The sequence below is a fragment of the Mus caroli genome, chromosome 1, assembly GCF_900094665.2.
Source record: "Mus caroli chromosome 1, CAROLI_EIJ_v1.1, whole genome shotgun sequence".
In the NCBI taxonomy this organism is placed as follows: domain Eukaryota; kingdom Metazoa; phylum Chordata; class Mammalia; order Rodentia; family Muridae; genus Mus; species Mus caroli.
In genome coordinates, this window is record NC_034570.1 from 115,916,659 (window position 1) to 115,935,689 (window position 19,031).

General features: G+C 40.0%; 1 protein-coding gene across 3 annotated transcripts in view; it reads right to left on the reverse strand.

The window, feature by feature from the left end:
- Dpp10 (dipeptidyl peptidase like 10) overlaps positions 1 to 19,031 on the reverse strand; it is a 1,458,922-nt gene that overhangs the window by 682,018 nt on the left and 757,873 nt on the right. Inside the window, exon 1 of one of the 3 annotated variants that reach the window (XM_021164934.2) lies at positions 7,890 to 8,574. The exons of 1 other annotated variant lie outside the window; for it this stretch is intronic. In XM_021164934.2, coding sequence (XP_021020593.1) covers positions 7,890 to 7,961 — 72 coding nt within the window. In that variant the 5' untranslated portion in view covers positions 7,962 to 8,574. Of the gene's footprint in view, positions 1 to 7,641; positions 7,821 to 7,889; positions 8,575 to 19,031 lie in introns of those variants that run through there. One more of the 3 variants, XM_029476885.1, reaches the window with a different exon arrangement.

Consider the following 19,031-nt stretch of genomic DNA (forward strand, 5'->3'; position numbering starts at 1 on the left):
TATCAAAAGATGGCCTAGTCAGCCATCACTGGAAAGAGAGGCCCATTGGACATGCAAACTTTATATGCCCCAGTACAGGGGAACGCCAGGGCTAAAAAATGGGAATGGGTGGGTAGGGAAGTGGGGGGGAGGGTATGGGTGACTTTTGGGATAGCATTGGAAGTGTAATTGAGGAAAATACATAATAAAAAAAAAGAAAGAAAGAAAATGGAAAACCGGGAAAAGCGATAACATTTGAAATGGGGAGAGAGAGAGAGAGAGAGAGAGAGAGAGAGAGAGAGAGAGAGAGAGAGAGGAAGGAAGGAAGGAAGGAAGGAAGGAAGGAAGGAAGGAAGACGGAAGGGAAAAAGAGAAAAAAAAGAAGAAAAAAACACTTGCTGCTTCTGCACAGGGCCTGAGTTTAGTTCCAAGAATTCACGCAGGGCTCCTAATAGTCACCTGTAATTCCCACTTCAGAGCATTTGATACCTTCTTTTGATCTCTGAAGATACTGGATTCACATGTACATTCACACACACACACACACACACACACAGAGAGAGAGAGAGAGAGAGAGAGAGAGAGAGAGAATTTAATATAATAAAATGAATCTTTAAAGTAATTTAAAAGCACTACTCTACTGGGAATAATAATGTGATACATGAACTTGGTTAGTATATTCAAAAAGTCATTCATCAAGCAAGCCAAAATATGGGACTAATTTCCAAGTTAGAATATCAATATATAATATTTGGTGTATACATGTTGCATTGGAACAACTATGGATAATTATATGTGGGAAATAATGTCTTTTGACTATGCTTGTTCTAACCCTCCTAACACCAATGCTGCCAGAGACATCCACCCTGGACTGACTGCTGAAGACTGACTTACTATCATCTCTGATGGTATTCATTGAACTTTCATAATATACTTCTTCTAAAACATTTTATTACACATTTTCCCCTTTTGTGAATATTTTTTGCTTTTTGACAATTCTATGGATGTGTTGAAGATGTCTTGATGATGTCACCAAACCCTGTCTTTCCTCCAACAAGTACCCATCCTGCTTTCATGCCCTTCTCATTAATGACCGTCTGTCTTACTAAGGGTCTTGGACATGTGCATGAGTGTGAGTCTATATATTGGATCATGGGCAGCTGACCAGTGGCTATACTACTGAAGAAAAATGTCTCTGATACCTGATGGCTCTACAGGACAGAGAGTCACTTGCTTTTAGAAGTGCACATCTGGTAGACCCTTGATGCTACCCTGGATGACCCAAAGCCCACATGGAAAGGTGAATTAAGAAAATAAATTATTTCTAAAAATTACAAAGGAAGGACATGAAGTGGAGAGGGTGATAATGGGGGTTTTTGAGAGTAGCTGAAAGAAGGAAAGAGAAGGTAGATATCAAATACATGGTGTAGGTGCATGGAAATTTCAAAGAATAAATAAAAAGAAAAAAGAAAAAATGGACTCCTTCTTAGCATTTATTAACTGCCAGTAGTTCCTCAATGAGGGATGGGTAGGGCTTTGAGTCCCACCCCTATCCAGTGCAATACTGATGTGGCTTAGTCCTGAGCATGTCCTGTGAAGACATGAGTTTCATGGCTATGTCTCTAGAACATAGCTCTGTAAATAACATCATTTTTTTCAAACACTCTCCTCATACTAATTATCTGACTAAGTGAATTGCATTGGAAACTATATGCAATGCATTTGATACCTAATTAAAATGTTAGAAAACTAACCTATATTTATTTTTAGCCTGGTCCATTAGAAAATGGGATGATCGAACAGTTTTGAAGGATTACATTCTGAGATGCAAGAAAATGCTTTAAAACCTGAATGTCTTGAAGTGCAAAGATTGTCACATGATACTTACATTCAGACAAACCATGAAATCCTGCAAATTTGCAGAGTCTATAAACTTTAAAGAATCTGTTAGAGGTAGCATATGATCTTTTTATTATTTAAATTTTGGTTAGGCTCAAATTCCCAGACCTCACATGTAATCAAAGGTCTGAGTGTGAGACAGGTATTTCTCAAAAGGCATTCTTCTTTCTCATATTATCTCATTTAATCCTTATAAAAACATGTAAAGTTCTTACAGTCTCCATCACTCACAGAAACAATGAAGATATAATCATCCTGTCTGCCAGAGATTCATTTGTGCCACTATAATAAAATACACCAGAGAAAAGCAAGTAAGCAAGAGGGGTTTATTTTGCCTTATAATTATAGGTTACAATCCATAACTGTGGGAAATACAAGGTGACAGGAATTTGAAATAGCTATTGAAGTCACATTCACAGGTAAGAACAGAGAAGTGAATTAATACATACCACCTACTCATTGGGCTTTGTTTGATACATATCAGAGTTTAAGATCAAAGGCTGGTGCTGCCCACTTCTAGGCAATGTCAGTGAGGGCAATCAAGACAATCCCAGTAGATACACCTTCAGGCCAACCCTCACTGAGACTATTTTCCAGGTGATTCCACCTCTTGTCAAATTGAAAATTAAAACTAGGTCGTTAGGACTTCTAGCAAATACCCATAATCAAATGTTAGTAAATATTTATTACTGGTGTGGCTTGTACGAACGCTCCCAATCATATTCATGAAAGTTGTCTATGTGTAGCAGGATACATGCTAAATAAAAGAAATATGGCTTTGCATACTAAGGATTATAACATTTTACAGTCATAATAATTCAAGATACTGAAACTTAGAAATGGCTTTTTTCTTTCATCAGTTTGGGAGATAATTAGCTTAAACATTTTATTTTTGGTGTAATATGCATAAGATAATGTAGCATTAATATTTCATAACACAATTTCCTTTAATGTGTTTTTATATAATTTTTAAATGTGTCATTTGTTCATTCCTTGAAATACATAGATAGATATAAAAGCCAATAATTCTCAGCAAGGGATTTCTGTGGTCTGTTCTTAATTCAGTAGATAAAATGACTTACATATAAAATATTTATATTGTATATTTATTAGTTTAGTGTTTTATGTTTAAGTGAGTAAAGTAAGAAATTAAGAGATGAGTTGGTCAGTGGTGGCACACACCTTTAATCCCAGCACTTAGGAGTCAGAGGCAGGAAACTGCTTGATTTCCAACTGGGAGAACCCAAGTTGAAATGCTCAGCCCAGTTAGGAGATCCAAAAGCAGAAACTCTCAGGAAAAGCCTTGGGCTTGGGGGCATCTAATTTAGCTAGTGAATTACACTGTCAGATTCAGTGAGAACTCCTGCCTTTAAAACACAAGGTGGAGAGCAATAGAGGAAAATGCGGGACATGGCTATTGGACATACAGACACACAGATACCCAGACACAGATGCACACACACATCAAGAAAAACAAAGAACAGAAAACTTACATTCTGTCTCAAATCGTAGCATAATCTTTATTCATCCAAAATTATAATTTCTGACCAAATCATATATAACTCTCACTGTAAATTACATGATATATTTTAAACATTGGTTAGAAGAAAATAATATGCCCCCCCTTATAGTTTGGTATGGGGCTGACTGTTGTATTGTGTTTGCTTTGCACACTCATGCTCTGAACCCCAGGCTTGCCTAGACTCTTAGTCACCGAGCTCCTGTGGTTACAGACCTGGTTCAAACAAGCTTTTCAGAATCCCTTCCAATGTGTTTTCAAGACTCTATGTGAAAAAGAATAATTTTTTACAACATTCTGACATGCCTTCATATGAGAAGAAACATGGATGTTTTTACAACTCAGTCTTTAGTGTACATTTCAAAATTTTAATCAAGCATGTTAGAGAAGGCTGCAATAAAAACATTGAAAGGCAGCTCCCCTATCAAAATGCTTTCCCCTCAGTGTTACCTAATGGTCAAAAGCAGAATAGCTATCTTGACTTAGTCCTTTAAAACCTGCTCTACATCATCATAAGCTGACCATAAGTTAGTTATTAGGAGACCTGCATGTGCATTGTGAAGATTTACTCTGCTACTAAAAATGAATGCTTAAAGGAAAAATGCATGACAATTTTTATCATTGCTGTAAAACAGTTGTTTTAAAAAGTACCCTGAAGTTCTATTTCAGAACTGCAGTTTGTTCTTTTACTTTATTTGAGCTTTGTGTGTGACCACAGTTGTTTGTTTTGTTTTGTTTTGTTTTGTTTTGTTTTGTTTTGTTTTGTTTTGTTTTGTTTTGTTTTGTTTTGTTTTGTTTTGTTTTGTTTTGTTTTGTTTTTGGCTTTAAGAATTCAGCCAAGCACTCAAGAGGTAACTGTCCGGGTTGGCGTCAGCAGAAGTGCGCCACCTGGTGGAATGAGAACAATTTCAAACCCCTGTCTTGCTAAACTCACAAACCTTGGGAATCACCTCACTACCACAGAAGTGAGATAGAAACGTTTTCTAAACTTCCTAATGTATTTATGATGATCTACCTGATTTGTTTCATTGTTTCTAGATTATTTAGAGATATTCCTAGTTCATTTTTAACGTTCAAAGAGGCAGCATCTACACAGTGCCGGTTGATTTAAAGAGACATATCTCTATTTACCTTTCAAGGTAATGTACACACATGCACAAAGCAAAGTTTGTAATCGTTCTGACTACTTCTCATGAGAATATCTTGTTGTGCTTGTGTATAAGTTGGGAGGTGGGACTTCTGATTTAAATGACCCAAGTTCAGTCACATCAACAATTCTGAAGACAAATTTGATTATGAGGCTTAACTTTTTAAAAAGAGCATTCATACCATCATCACTTAAGTGGGAAATGGAGGCAACAAAAGTGACTTCAAAATGCTGCTTTGAGAGTCTAATATAAAACTGCATTTGATACATGTTTCCTGCTCAACTCAAGAACATCAGAGTACACAGAACAACTGTTTCAGAGGTGGTTGTTCTCCGGTAACAATGAGCTATAATTGGCCACTCAAGATCTTTAGATCCGTCAATAAAAAGTGAGGAATTGATCATGGTAAGTTGGTGTGATTATATCTGCCCCTGTCAGATTATTTATTTTTTAGCCTTTTATAAATGTAGAGTATTATTAAAACAAAAGCAGCTATTGTAAATGCAATCGGTCTTTTAAAAAACTGAATCAATTGGTATTTTAAAAGGGTGATGACTAAAGAGATATATTGGCAATGACTCAAAATATTTTTTTAAAATGTGCACAGCCCCTGCTGCTTTCTTAGGAGGCCTTGGCTCTAGTCAGGGTGAATGTGACAGAGGACAGCAAATGACAAGAGGAAGCAGAGAAAAGGAGCCGTTTATAGGCTACGATAGTTACTAGATTCTAAGACCCCCTAGCCACCGCCATTCCCAAGAATGACTTTTCTTGCCCCGTGCTAAATGCATGTATGTCAGATGCCACAGGGTAAGGCATCTATGAGGCTCATGAAAATCACTATCACAGAAAGTAAAAGACCTTCTGGACAACATTCAAAAGTCTAAATCATTCAGAATCAATACACACTAAGTGAGAGGCTGGGAAACGCCTCCTGTTTAATCACTGAAAAGAATTGCATGAAAGTAAAAGTTAAGTTAAATTTATGAATTTTTATTTTGAAGTATTTTGGCAGCCAGTACAATTATTCTAACATATCTAGTATGACAAGAACATTGTCTGGTTATTTGAAAATTTTCAAGGCATAGTGACTGAATCTGTTCAATTCTTTGTTTCAGACCATAAATTAAGTATTCACAATGACCATCGTTTTATATATTAATTAGTCTTTGGACAAGGAGAGTCCTAGCTACAGGGATTCCCCAGGAATTTCTCAAAGTATCCTCTGAGGCTAATGCAAATAGTTATATCAGCCTAACTTTGCATTTAAAAATCACCCTCTTCCAATACATGGACTGGATGCATATTACTCACACTTTGCAATCATGTACAAGCCCAGAATCTCTTTAAAATACCCAATTAGAATCAGAGTTCTGCAGATGACCACTCTCTGAATATCTGACATAGCCATTACCAATTTTCATGCTAGGGAAATAAATGAATCCAAGCTCGAACCTCTCTTACCATGTGAATTTTAAGTGTCAGGTTAATCCTGACAAAGGGATTTGCCACGCATACATATAGTGTGTCTCTGTATATCTGCCTTGCCTCTTGCAAACCTCTCTCACCCTTCCAGAAGCTGTCTGCAGCACCTCAAGTTACCAGCTGGTGTCACAGGTTAGTGAGCAAAAATTTCATGTGGAGACTCTCTCCTGGCTAATCATTCTTATCGGTTACATCCCTCCTGGAGCAGTGGAGAGTCCAAGCCTTGTAGATAAAATTTAAGGACTTCAGCCTAAAAAGGGAAGATTACATCGTGTTCCTCTCCTGAAATATTTTTCAATAAGTCTGCTAACCAGTCTCTACATGGTGATGTGTGCTGATGGGGGAGGGGGACAGAGAAGAGGTATAAGAAGAGGGGACATTGTGGAATAATATTTTAATCTTTGCCTTCTTATCTAAGGGCGAAGAACGGGTGGTTTAAGGCAGCAGACGCTTCATAAACTGCAATTTTTACCTCACTAAACAGAGAAAGCAAGAGAGAGCTGTAAAACACTGAAATTTTCCACCTGTGTGAAACACATGTGCAGAGAGATGGGATGGGATAGGATAGGAGAGGGAGGAAAGAGACCACAAGCCAGGAGAGATGACCAAGACTGGAATATTAATAACAACATTCCTGGCATCCCTTCCTCTGCTTCAGCATCGCTCTGGGCAATTTGGACAGCTCCTCCAAGGCTCCAGTGTTTAGAATACCAAGAGCTGAAGAGCTTGGGGTCTACTTGCCTTGTATGGTCCCCCAGCCCAGTCACCGCACTTCAAACCATGAGCTGAGTGTCTATGTTGAAATGCCTCTAGCAGCCTTCCACCGACAGTGCGCTCCTTGGGCAAAGAGCTTGGCGCTCCACCTCCTGCATCTCGCTGCGGGATCATCTAGCTCCATAGCATTGCGCTGACCAAGAATGGCTCTCTTAGTCCAGTTGTAATTGATGTAAATATGATCGCATCTCAGGCATACTCTACAGCCTCCATCCTCCTTGAGAGAGCATCGCCTCGCTCCTGATCCCTCCAACTTTAGAAAAAGCGTGACTCAACTCTCAAATCTCCCCCAAACCAGACCCAGGAAACAGACATTTCTCCATAACATTAGGCTACAGATTGTCTAAAGACCCAAACAACACCAACCCAAAAAGGGTGGCAGGTATCAAAGGACGCAAAGGGGACAGTAATAACCAATCAGCCAATACTGGGCACCTTAGTTCTGCAGACGCGACACATCTAGACCCAACAAACCACCAAAGCCAGACCTTCCTTGCCACTCTGAATGATAAACGCCTTTTATTCCCTCATGCTCAGTTCCACCGGCAGACTAGAGAAGCCAATCCTCTTTTCCCACCCTGTTTTTCCATCATAGTCCTCTCAAAAGAAAGCAGAAGGGAAACTCTAATAGCTTAAAGGTCGTTTGCCTACTTCAGTATCTCCAGCCAGCGCGCGTCCGAGCCAGTGAGACAAGGCTGGACCTGTGCAAGAGCCAGTCTCCAGGACAGCGCTAGATCCATTCCAAATGCGTTCAGCAGAAGTCAAGACTCCCCACGGTAGAACAGATCACCCCTCCATCCCACAGCAGCCTCTCCGCCGTGGCACATCTCCAGCCTTTACCTCTCTGCCCGCTTCCCCGCGGCTCTCCACCTTGAGCATTCTGACGCCCGGCCCCAAAGCGCACTAGGCTGCTCTAAGTTCCTGCTGGGTCCATGGATGAGACAAGAGAGCCTGGGAGTGGGGCGGAGGGAAGATGAAGAGAGGCAAACGTGGGAGCGGATCCTGAGGGACTAGTGTGTGTGTGGGGGGGGGGGACTGATTGGAGCCACCCCTCCCTGGAGGGATAGTCCCTAGAGGCCAACTCTCACCTGGTCGGCTGGCTGCGACTGGGTTGCCCTGGCCCCGGGGGTGGGTTGCTGCTCCTGCTTCATGGCTGTCATCCCCTTGCCGCCCGCGTCGGAGCTCACACTTCCTCGCGGGCACTTCACACTCGGGGACCGTCACTTGGCAAGCGATCGCATGTCACAGACGCCCCGTCGCTCTCGGAATTGGCGGAAGAGAGAAGCAGCGGCGGCAGCGGTGGGGTTGGGGAGGGGGGGTGGAGGGCAGCGCCAGGGAGGGGACGGAGAGCGGCAGCAGAGGCAAGTAGTCTCCCTCTTTTGCAGGATCCCTCTTTTCCACTACCGCAGATCCTCGGACTCCCCACTGTCCCCGCCCCCCCACCACCACCCGAAAATGCAGACACCAGATGCGACCAAGTGGCAAGTTAGTGGAGCGGCGGGCGGCTGGCTGCCAGCACCTGATCGCGCCGGAGCGGTGGCTTGCAACGCCGGAGGAGCCAGGCTTTCATTCTACCGCAGTCTGCCACCCGCGCACCCGCACCGCCGCTGGCCCTCGGGGCTACCCGCACGGTGCTCAGCGCGCCAGGTGCAGCAGCAGCAGTAGCAGTAGTAGCAGCAGCAGCAGCAGCAGCCAGGCTTTGCGCTCCAGCATCTCCCGAGCAACCTTAAAGCGCGCGGGAGACAGCCCCGTACGCGCTCCCCACTGGTGTAGCCCAGGCCGCCAGGCTCTACGGGCTCCCCCCAGCCCCCCCGCCCACCCCCCGCGGGCTCTAGATAAAACCCGGAGAAGCGGAGTGTGAGCCAGTGCAAAAACCCTTGGTGGCTCCAGAGCGGCCACTAGGCATGCTCCAGCACTTCGAGAAAGCAGGGGTAGCAGGGGAGGTCCCCACTGGGCGTGTGCGACACCTGTCTGCACCGGAGACATTTGTCCCATACAGTGACCCAAGGGTGTGCATCTACTGACTTAAGGCAATAAAAAGGCTTTAACCTCCACTTTGGATTCCGGAGATGGCTGAACGCACTGGAATCCCTAAAGGTTTGTTAAAAAAAAAAAAAAAAAAAAAAAAAAAAAGACATTAACCACACATGATTCTCTTTCCACATCCTTTTTACTGCATACATTAAAAAAAAAAAATTCTTAAGTTCTTCCTTTCCATTCAAGCCATTCCCATCCCAAGAATGTTTCCCAGAGCATTTGTCCAAACAGGAGATAAGGGGAGGGGGAAGGAACAAGGGCTAGATTAAGGCTTTGGTCCTCTCCATTCTCCTTACACCTTTCCACCTGTATGCAAGAGCTTTAACCTACAGCTAGGAGCCTGGGACCTGGAGCCCTGGTACAAATCAGAAACCCAGCCTAGTTTAGAAGTGGAGCACTGTGGGCTATAATTATCAAAGGTCACTAATTTCACCAGCAAGTACCTGCAGGTGGCTCTGTCCATGATGCGCAGAGGAATATATTTTGGTAAATGGAACACAAGCAATGTCCTAGTCTCTGATTTCTGGGTCCACAGAGGATTGCTGATTGCTCATCGGTGAAAGGCAAGAGGGAGACAGCATCGGTTTTCTCCCCCAACCGAGTTGGTCCTGGGGCTTGAACTCTGGGTGCTCATGATCCATACCTAGGGAGCATCTTTACCTACAGAGCCAGCTGGTGCTTTGATAAATTCAGTAGTTGGGTAGAAGGAACAGAGACCTTGGTGTTGGGTAGCTGTGTGGGGGGTGTGGTTAGCTAAGTGCTGTCTCCTTTCCTGTCCCAGTTACTCTGTCTATGAAGGTGCCCCTTGTCAACTGTCTACCTTTGCTAATTGCGTTACTAGAAAAATTATGTTTACCCCCAACAGTCATAAAAACAAATCTGGGTGAAGGCAAACCTTTACTTTTCAAACATCTGTGATCCCTGGCTTCTTGTGAATGTTCTATTTGTTCTGTTTGAGTAGAAATAACGTTTTGATGGGAATAATTTTACTTGTTGTAAAAGTATAAAGCACGTATAAAAATGAAATACAAGTAAAATAGCTAGCCTATAAATCTAGCAACCCAGATTTTTCCCTTCTATGTCATTTGAGTGGCTGGGGAGACAGCATGCATTATTCAGAAAATGCGTCCATCTTTACATTTTGCTCATCTCTTCCTTATTGGAGTGTATGAGTCCTCTCAAGCGATTCCATTTTGGACAATTTGCTCAACGTGAGGGAACTTACTTGATGACAGATTTCTTTCACATGGAGAAAGTATGAGGCAGGAATAGTGGCTTCCATTTGGGATAACTTATTGGATTGAATTCAGTGGCTGAACTTGCATTCACTTTTAGTATTCAGTATAAAATTTACTTTACTTACAAATCAAGACATAAATTGTTACGTGCTTCACTAACTCTGGTGCCTGGGAGAGAATCTTACTTTCAAGAATAGGTTATTTGAGTCTTTGCCTTTTGTCATGGATACCTATAGTTTAAACTTCAGAAACTTAATAACATGTAAATTGATTTCCCCAAATAAAATACTCTCTCTATATATAAAATACTCTCTCTCTCTCTCTGTCTCTTTGTCTCTCTCTCTGTCTCTCTCTCTCTCTTCAGAAATGTGAGTGAATGAGACATTGGAACTACAATCTTAGCTTTTCTAGTTCTAACTTGATTTCTTACTGAAAGGAAACATTTCTTTCTAAGAAATGTTGGCAGTTCTGTTTAGTATGGTCTCTGATTACAGCATCATTAAAGACAAAGGTAGAAATACTAATTCATAATCTAATATTCATATAACAATCACTGCACTGCTTGTGTGTGTAGTCCCCACCCAGACTTAGGCAGGCTGGCAGTTGCTCCTGCTGTATCATTGTGGAGCTAAGAGCCAAGGGAAGCAATTGGTAACTCACCTCTGCATCCATATCTGGTAAAATTAAAATTTCCACACTGGATCACTACTAAGATCCCTGCTAGCTCTAAATCTGAATAATTTTACATGTTTAGTTTTGTAAGTCAGAAAAGTATCTTCTGAGTGATAAGTCATTTACTTATGTTTACAATGTAGTGGGGGAAATTAGATTATGAATATATACAGATTATATACATATTAATTAAATAGTAACAAAGAGAGGCCATGAACTTTGTAATGAAGTGGGCACAAGAGGAACTGGGAGGAGAAAGGAGGGGTGGCAGTGCACGACTCATGTATGACGTTAGTGAAATAATAAAAATTAAATTTAAAAAAAAGATGAGGTAGCTCACAAAAGAGACTTACCTATACATTTTCCAGTAGTTTCTTATTATACTCACTTGCGTAGTAATTATATTGCTTTATTAGTATCTTTAGGATTCATAAATGTAAAATTAACATTTAATTGTCATAGTTGTGCTGAAAATAAAAAGCTTCATAATGAGGTTAGGGAAATGACTCCTTAACTAGCGTTTCCTACACAAACTCGGGACCTGAGATCAGATCCGAAGCCCTCACACTGAAAATCCCTGGTGGGATTCCATGCCTGTAATCCCAGAACTGGGGAAATAGAAGGAGGAGGATCCCTGAGGTTTGCTCACAAGCTAGTCCTGCTGAATCAGCAAGTTGCAAGTTCAGAGAAAAATCATGTGTTAAACAGTAAGATAGAGAGCATCAGAAGAAGACACCAGATATGGAGCTCTGGGCTCCTCACATATGTGCATGGATGTTCCTAGGCACACATACATGTACACACACACACACACACACACACACACACACACACACACACACACAGAGGAAGCCATGGGTACTTACAACATAACTTGAATAAGGTAAAGTATAATGAGTTTTGTGAATGCCTCTGAGAAAATTTTCTAACTTTGTTTCTTGGAGGAACTAAAGCACGGGCATTGTAACACTTGTGAGTAGGTAATGAAGATTGTTTCCTGTTTCAGTGATGGGAAATCATGCTCTTACAACTTAGAGACACCTGGTAAGGCCACCTGTAAAATACTCCTCTTAAAGATTATACATGTGTTCTGATAGATAGCTGACCACTTCATTCAGAATAATTTACTAAATTTAAGTCCACGGTTGTACTGTGAAAATGGAATGGCTTCAGGTTCCCATGAAGACACAGTTTACACAGCTGCCTTCTCCATGGACTCACTGGGGTTTCTAGAGACACCCCCCACAACCATTGTACATACAGAAATGCAGACATCTCCCGTGGGCATCTCTAGCTGGCTGCCAGTGTCTCAGAAGTGAGATACTACACTGTATCTCCTTTCCCCTTAGAATATGAAGTTGAGACATTGAGGACAGGTTACGAAAGTAGATAATGAGGGAATTGGCTCAAGATATTATTAAAATAATTCAGCATCCGTGGCAAAGATAGATTGTTCCAGAAATAGGCATGTCCTATCTGTTCTAATCTTCCATTTCAAAACATAGGCACAGGTACAAAGAAGCAAAATTTACCCTCTCCCAGCAAGCAAGGAATAAATAAGACCCAGTTAAACTCTAATATGTCAGAAGACAGAAACGCCCTGAGATTTTACAGAGCAGAGTACAGACAAACTCTTCAAATTCAGATAAACTAGATAAAACTAATGTGACCCTGAAAACAGCTACTTGCATAGCTACCCCCTCACTCTTCTCTCTTTTTCTATAAGTACATCTTTGTCACAAACAACCTGCCTTCAGAGGGCTTTTCCCAGCAGGTGCTGGTCCCCCATTGAGTGTCTGTAATGAGCAGAGTACCAGAGAGACAGAGTTTATAAGGCAGGCTTCAGAGACCTGGCAGGAAATGGGTCCAATTAGCTCTTTGCACATGAAGATGCAACTTTAGTTCATACCATTTGCTATCATTTGGTTTCGATTTATAAATTACTTTTCCTCACCTCTATAGGCTTCTCAAATTCCCCCACAGTGCTAAAGAGTCTCTCATGTCCTTGGGCAGAAAACCAGTACAGTGAGCATCATTCAGAAATAAGCTGTATATTTCTGAAGGTCTTAGCTGGTAAACTATAACAGATGCTTTGTTTTAAAGAAAAAAGAAAAAGAAAGAAAAGAAAAAATGGACAGGAAGAAAGAGGCATTGCCTATTCAAGTGCTATCCATGCAGGCAGGCAACTCTGCCTGTTCTGAGTTTGTTTGTTTTTTTTTGTTTTTTGGGTTTTTTTTTTTCTGTTAACTAAACTTTCTGTCACTCTCTGTCTGCGACAGGAAGACTCTCCTGTTATAAAAATTCATAGCCCAATTATGATCTCTGGTGGAAGGAGACAGAGTTGCAGTATCCTCAGAGTCATTCCTGTTGCTCACCAGAGACCTGGGGATATTGACAAACAGCTCATTCATACTGAGTTGCAGTCTGAAAGAGTCTCTCTGCTTGTTATATTTACACACCTCACGTCTTCCTTTCACCTCTCAGCCTTCAGTGACATATATAAGACCATCAAGGCAATAAAACAATGTGGGTGATTTTTCCTGGGGATGTTTTTTCTATGTGGAGCTGAGCTGTGGCTATGAAATGACTTGCTAATGTAAGATATCTTTTCACCCATATTGTTTTACCCACTACAAGCTCAGCTCAGAGTGTGTGTGTGTGTATCTGTGTTTGTGTGTGCATGCACATGTGCACAAGCACTTGTGTGCCCACAAACGCATGCGTGCATGACTTATATGGACATATGCATAAGCATATTCATAAATATGTGGGTGGGCATGTTGGTGCAATCACAGTTGTGTGTGCATGTTATGTGGAAGCCAGAATTGATGTTAGGAGATTGGACTAGAATCAAACTCAGGTTATTAGGCTTAGCAGCAAGTGCTTTTATCCACTGAGCCACCTTACTAACTGGCACCAATAAAAGAATATCGTTCAATCAATTGGTTATTGACACAGGAACAAAAGATCTTTTCATTCCTTTCTGCAGATATTAGTGGTCATTTTTACTTCTCATTTTTGTGTTTGTTTGAAGACAAATAAGTTTTCTGTGTACGCATGGTAGAAAGGCTGTTAAACATGGTAGACTGATAAGTACCACTAAGGAAACATCTTCAGATAACATGTCTTCCTTTGATGGATTCATTTATTATTATTATTATTTTTATTTTGGAACCTGGTATTTCTCATTTCCCTAAACTAGACCAGATTTTCTAGTGATTCTAATTTATCTCCTGTTTGTCCTTGATGACTACATACATGCTGTTTCTTACGGTCAGACATTGTGACCTGTTACTTCCCTTATGATTTTATATAATTCACAAGACACAGTGGAACACATTCCCTACGCATGAAGGTTTGTGTTTATTGTTAAGTGGACAGAATCTAAAATGTCCTTAGAGGTGGCTCTCTACGTATACCTGTATGGGATTGTTTTCATTATGTTAATCAAAGTGGGGAGACCCATTTTAAATGTGAGTGCCACCAATCACTGAGTTGGGATCCTGGACTGAATAGAAAAGGAGAAAGTAAGTCCAGGAGCTGAGTTTATCTTTCTGTTTCCTTACTATTAACAGTTGCTTCAAGTCTCTTCCAACACAGACCTCCCCACTCTGGTGGACTGCACCTGGAGCCTTATGCTAACACAGACCCTTTCTCCCCTGTGTTGCTTTGCCAGAGCATTTTATCACAGCAACAGGAACAGAAACTCAGAAATCACTGAGGGGAATCTACCAGTTGAGAGAACTCTATATGTGATCTTGATTATATATTTGTCAGTAAGAGGATTTCTATTTTCTGGTACACTTAACATGCTCAGTTCATTACTAAAGATTTTTGACTTGATTCAAACAACAAGATGAATCCAGAAATCAAGAGAAAGACTACAAAGGAAATTTGTGGCCAAGCCCATAGGATTTTGTGAAAGTATTTCACCAGACAAAGTTATTTGTTTAGACTGAGCAAATTGTAACATGAGGACATCCTCACGTATTATAATCAAGCTCATTAAAATTCATGTCTCATTTCTGTCATGTTTAATTTTACTCAATCTATGAATCTCGCTTAGTGGCTTGCTGTTGATATGGATCTCTCCTTACATTTATCTCCATCTTTCTGTGTATTTATTATCTATCTATCTATCTATCTATCTATCTATCTATCTATCTATCTAATCTATCTAACTATTTATCTGTCTGTCTATCTATCTGTCATATATCTATCTACCACCTATCTATCACATTTGGTTCTCTCTATATCATCTATGTATCATTCATCTGTCTACCCACATGTCTGTATATCTATCTGCTTATCATCTATTTTTTATTACTTATCTATGTATCTCTAACATGTATTCATCTATTTCTCTTTCTACACTGGTCTGCCATCTATTCCTGTATATCTATCTATCTATCTATCTATCTATCTATCTATCTATCTATCCATCTATAATTTACCTATTCATCTGCTCACATCTATGTATCATCTATTTGCCTATTATCAACCATTTATCTATCTATCTGTGTTCACACTTAACTATTACCCACCTGTCTGTATCAATTTCTTATAATAAGGAAAGTTTTTACATTACTAATTTCCTAGCTAAATTTGTACATCTAAATATCTACTAATGTCATATTCCCTTATTCCAGTCAAGGAAAAAAGAAAGAATGGAGAAGAAAAAAACAAGTTAGAATGGAAGGGTTAAAGGTAAAAGGGGAGCTCAAGTATATATATTCTGAAATTGGTAGGATGTTTTAATTATCACATTTTTATTAATGACATTATAAAGATCTCAAAAACATAATGACTCTATTGGTCAGTTGCAAAACATTGTTTCTGACATTAACTATATGAGATAGATCCTCATAAGTTTACGTTTCAGTTGTCAGTCCTGCTTCTAACCTTCTCATTCCCCTGCAGGCGATTTGTAGGTGACAGTCCCAATTAATTTCAAAGCTTAGCATTTCTTGTAATATTTTATCATATGTTATATATAACAACTTGACAATAAGAGGAGGAGGTGGAGAGGATCTGTAACAAATAATACAATTCATGAAAATCAACCACTAGAGAAAGGCTCTTCAATTGTCTCTTCAGTGTCTTATAGGATTAGGGTGTTTCATCTTCATTGATAGGGCATGGAGAGCTTCCTAAGGTAGATGAACCGTTCTCTTTGGTAGTCTTCTTGCTTAAGCTTGGAGAAGGAGACTAAGCAGTTTTCCATCTTCCCAAATCATGATGAACACTCACCCATTCAAGTTCACTAGAACTTTCTTTACTAACTATTCCTATAGTACATAGTTTAGTGTGCACCTCATTCCTTTATTCTTGACAAACTTATTCAACCCCATAATTATGATAAATAGAATCTCATCATATGTAGTAAATTATAGTTATTAGAGAAAAGCAGATTTCTCATGGGTACTGGGTTAAAGTTTTGTGGTTGGTATTTTGATTCCTGTTTGATTTTAGAATGCAGTACTGGGGAGGAGCCTAATTATTTTGCCTGATAAATAGAGGGAGATGTTCTTGAGAGAAAGTCTTTTACCCACCATCTCAATATTAAACCCTGTCTGGTCCTCTGAAATTTTATGTTTTAGTTTTGTATGCTATTGAAAAATCACTGTGAGAGTATGGGATAGTAACTTTATTTTTCAACTTGATACAGTGTAGACTCACATTGGAAGGTCTTCTCAAGTAGGGGTTGTTTATATTAGGTCGGCCTCTGAAGAAGGAACTTTTCTTCACTGGGGAAAGACACATCCTACTGTGGGCTAGACTGCATTTGATCATAAAAAAGGAGCTGTCACTTGACCTGACAGTTTTAAAACATTCAGAGAGAAACCCAAATACTCAACACTAAATATCCAATAAAACAAAGTGTCTTTTCATGCATAACAATATTAAGACAGAACGTACTATGGAAGTCCATTTTCTGTTTATCTTTGGCATTCCAGTATTCCATGTTCATCAGAATATTGTCCTCCCCAAAGATTTTAATGAATAGCTGTCCAGAGTCTCACTATCTTTGGAAGAAAAGACTGGGTAATTGTGGTGAAAATCTTTCTCTGTACATGACTCATTCTGTGAGCAGTTATCCACCTGGGCAGAGCTTTGCTTCCATGGAACTTGACAATAAGGAAAGCCAATACAAACACGATGGTGCCTTTCCTATTTGAGCTACCATGAATAACAGTGGTCTTTGTTTCAGACTCAAAAATCTCACGTTTGTTTAATGTCAGAGTCCACAAAATGGGCAAGGTTGCAAGCAATATGGATCTGCCCATCAAGGTTAGTGTACTACAATATTCAGTTTACTGTATTTTAAGGACTGCCAAAGGATCCATACAAGTATACTGACTTGTCTAGTCCTCTTCTTACACTAAATGGCACTTGATTGTATAGGTACATGTATGTGTGTACATGTGCTTGTGTGTGTATGAAAGAGGGAGAGAGATAGAGAGAGAGAGAGAGAGAGAGAGAGAGAGAGAGAAGGGAGGGAGAGGGAGAGGGGGAGGGGAAGGGAGAGGGGGAGGGAGAGGGAGCGATTTGGAGGTCAGAAGAAAACTTGAGTATCATTCCTTACAATCCACTTTATGGGGCTACAGCATTTTCCTGTGTATGCCTTAGCAACTCTGGAACTTAACATATGCACAAACAGGTTTACATTTGTTATATCATCCTGGAACTCTGACACAGGCCTTCATGCTTACAACCGTACTGGCTGAGCCTTCTCCCCAAACCAGTCACAACAAAAGTTTTAACATTGAACTTCTAGGGCTTTTTTCAAATCTCAACTCCATCGATACTAAGGAAATTAGTATGAGTGGAATCAGAATTGAACAGAAAATAACAGAGAATAGAAACAGGACACAGGAGAACCCTGATTGGCAGCTTCTGCCAATGACGATATTTGAACAATAGAATTTTCATGTAGCTTCTAGGCATGGTGTCTTCTTCATAGCCTAGTTCCAAGTGCATTTTAAACTACAGGGAAAAAAATGGATGAAAATGTAACACTTCCTCAAGTGCAAACCTTGATTTGGTAATGTAGCAGAGAATCCTAATGGCTGTGGATTATGCAGGGTAGTTTGCTTTTCTTTCAACATTGAACAAAGTGAAAGTGTGTGTGTGTGTGTGTGTGTGTGTGTGTGTGTGTCTGCGTGTCTGTCTGTCTGTGTGTGTGTGTGTCTGTATGTTTTGCATATGTGCATGTGGGTGTCAGTATAACTGTGTATGAAGACAAGAAGTGGACACCAGGTAGGTGTCTTCCTCAACCATTTTCCTTCCCACTTTTGTGACACTGAGACCTGCAGTGCCCCTATGCTGCTAAATTTTGACCAGAGAGCTTCAGGGGTCTTCCTGTCTTTACTTCCCCATTGCTGGGTTTACAAACTCTGTGCTTGAGTTTTATGTGGGTGCTGAGTAGGTATCAAACCCATGTCCACTTTTGTTTGGCAAATAAAGCAAAAAGTGATCTGGAAAGTGAAAAGGTAAGCCATTGTAGATATACTATTTTTGTATATAAAACGGGCTCTATTTGCATTTGGGAAGTGCTTTTATTTACATAGAAATTCAAGGAAACATAACATCATCAAGGTTAAATGCCATGTAAACATGGCCTTAAAAACAAAATAAGAGGAAGACTGGTGAGAAAGGTGAGTAGATAAAGGAATTTGACCTGGGTTCAATTCCCAGGTTCCATAAGATGGAAGCAGATAGCTGACTTTTCCAAGAGCTCCTCTAGCCTTCACACTCATTGTGGCAAGCAAACATGCATACACACACTTTCTCTCTATGTCTATGTCTATGTCTATGTCTATGTCTATGTCTATGTCTATGTCTATGTCTATGTCTATGTCTATGTCTATGTCTATATTATATTATATTATATTATATATTATTAGTATATACTCTATATATACATACATATATAAATATATGTATGTATATATATAATTTAAAAGTTAAAATCCCTTAAAATTCAGAAAATAAAATATAAAGCAGAAGGGGACTATTCCTCTAAACCAGGGTTTGAGGAATTCTAATCACAAGTCAAATACAGCCCCTTTTTCCAGTTTTGTAAATAAACATTTTTTTGGAAAACAGCCAAGTGTATTTACCTAGCTATTGTCTGCCTTCATTTTCATATTTTGATGTTACTCTTAAATACTTCTGACATAACTAATATGATCTACATGGATGAGAGAAGAAAGAAAGAAAAAGAAAGAAAGAAAGAAAGAAAGAAAGAAAGAAAGAAAGAAAGAAAGAAAGAAAGAAAGA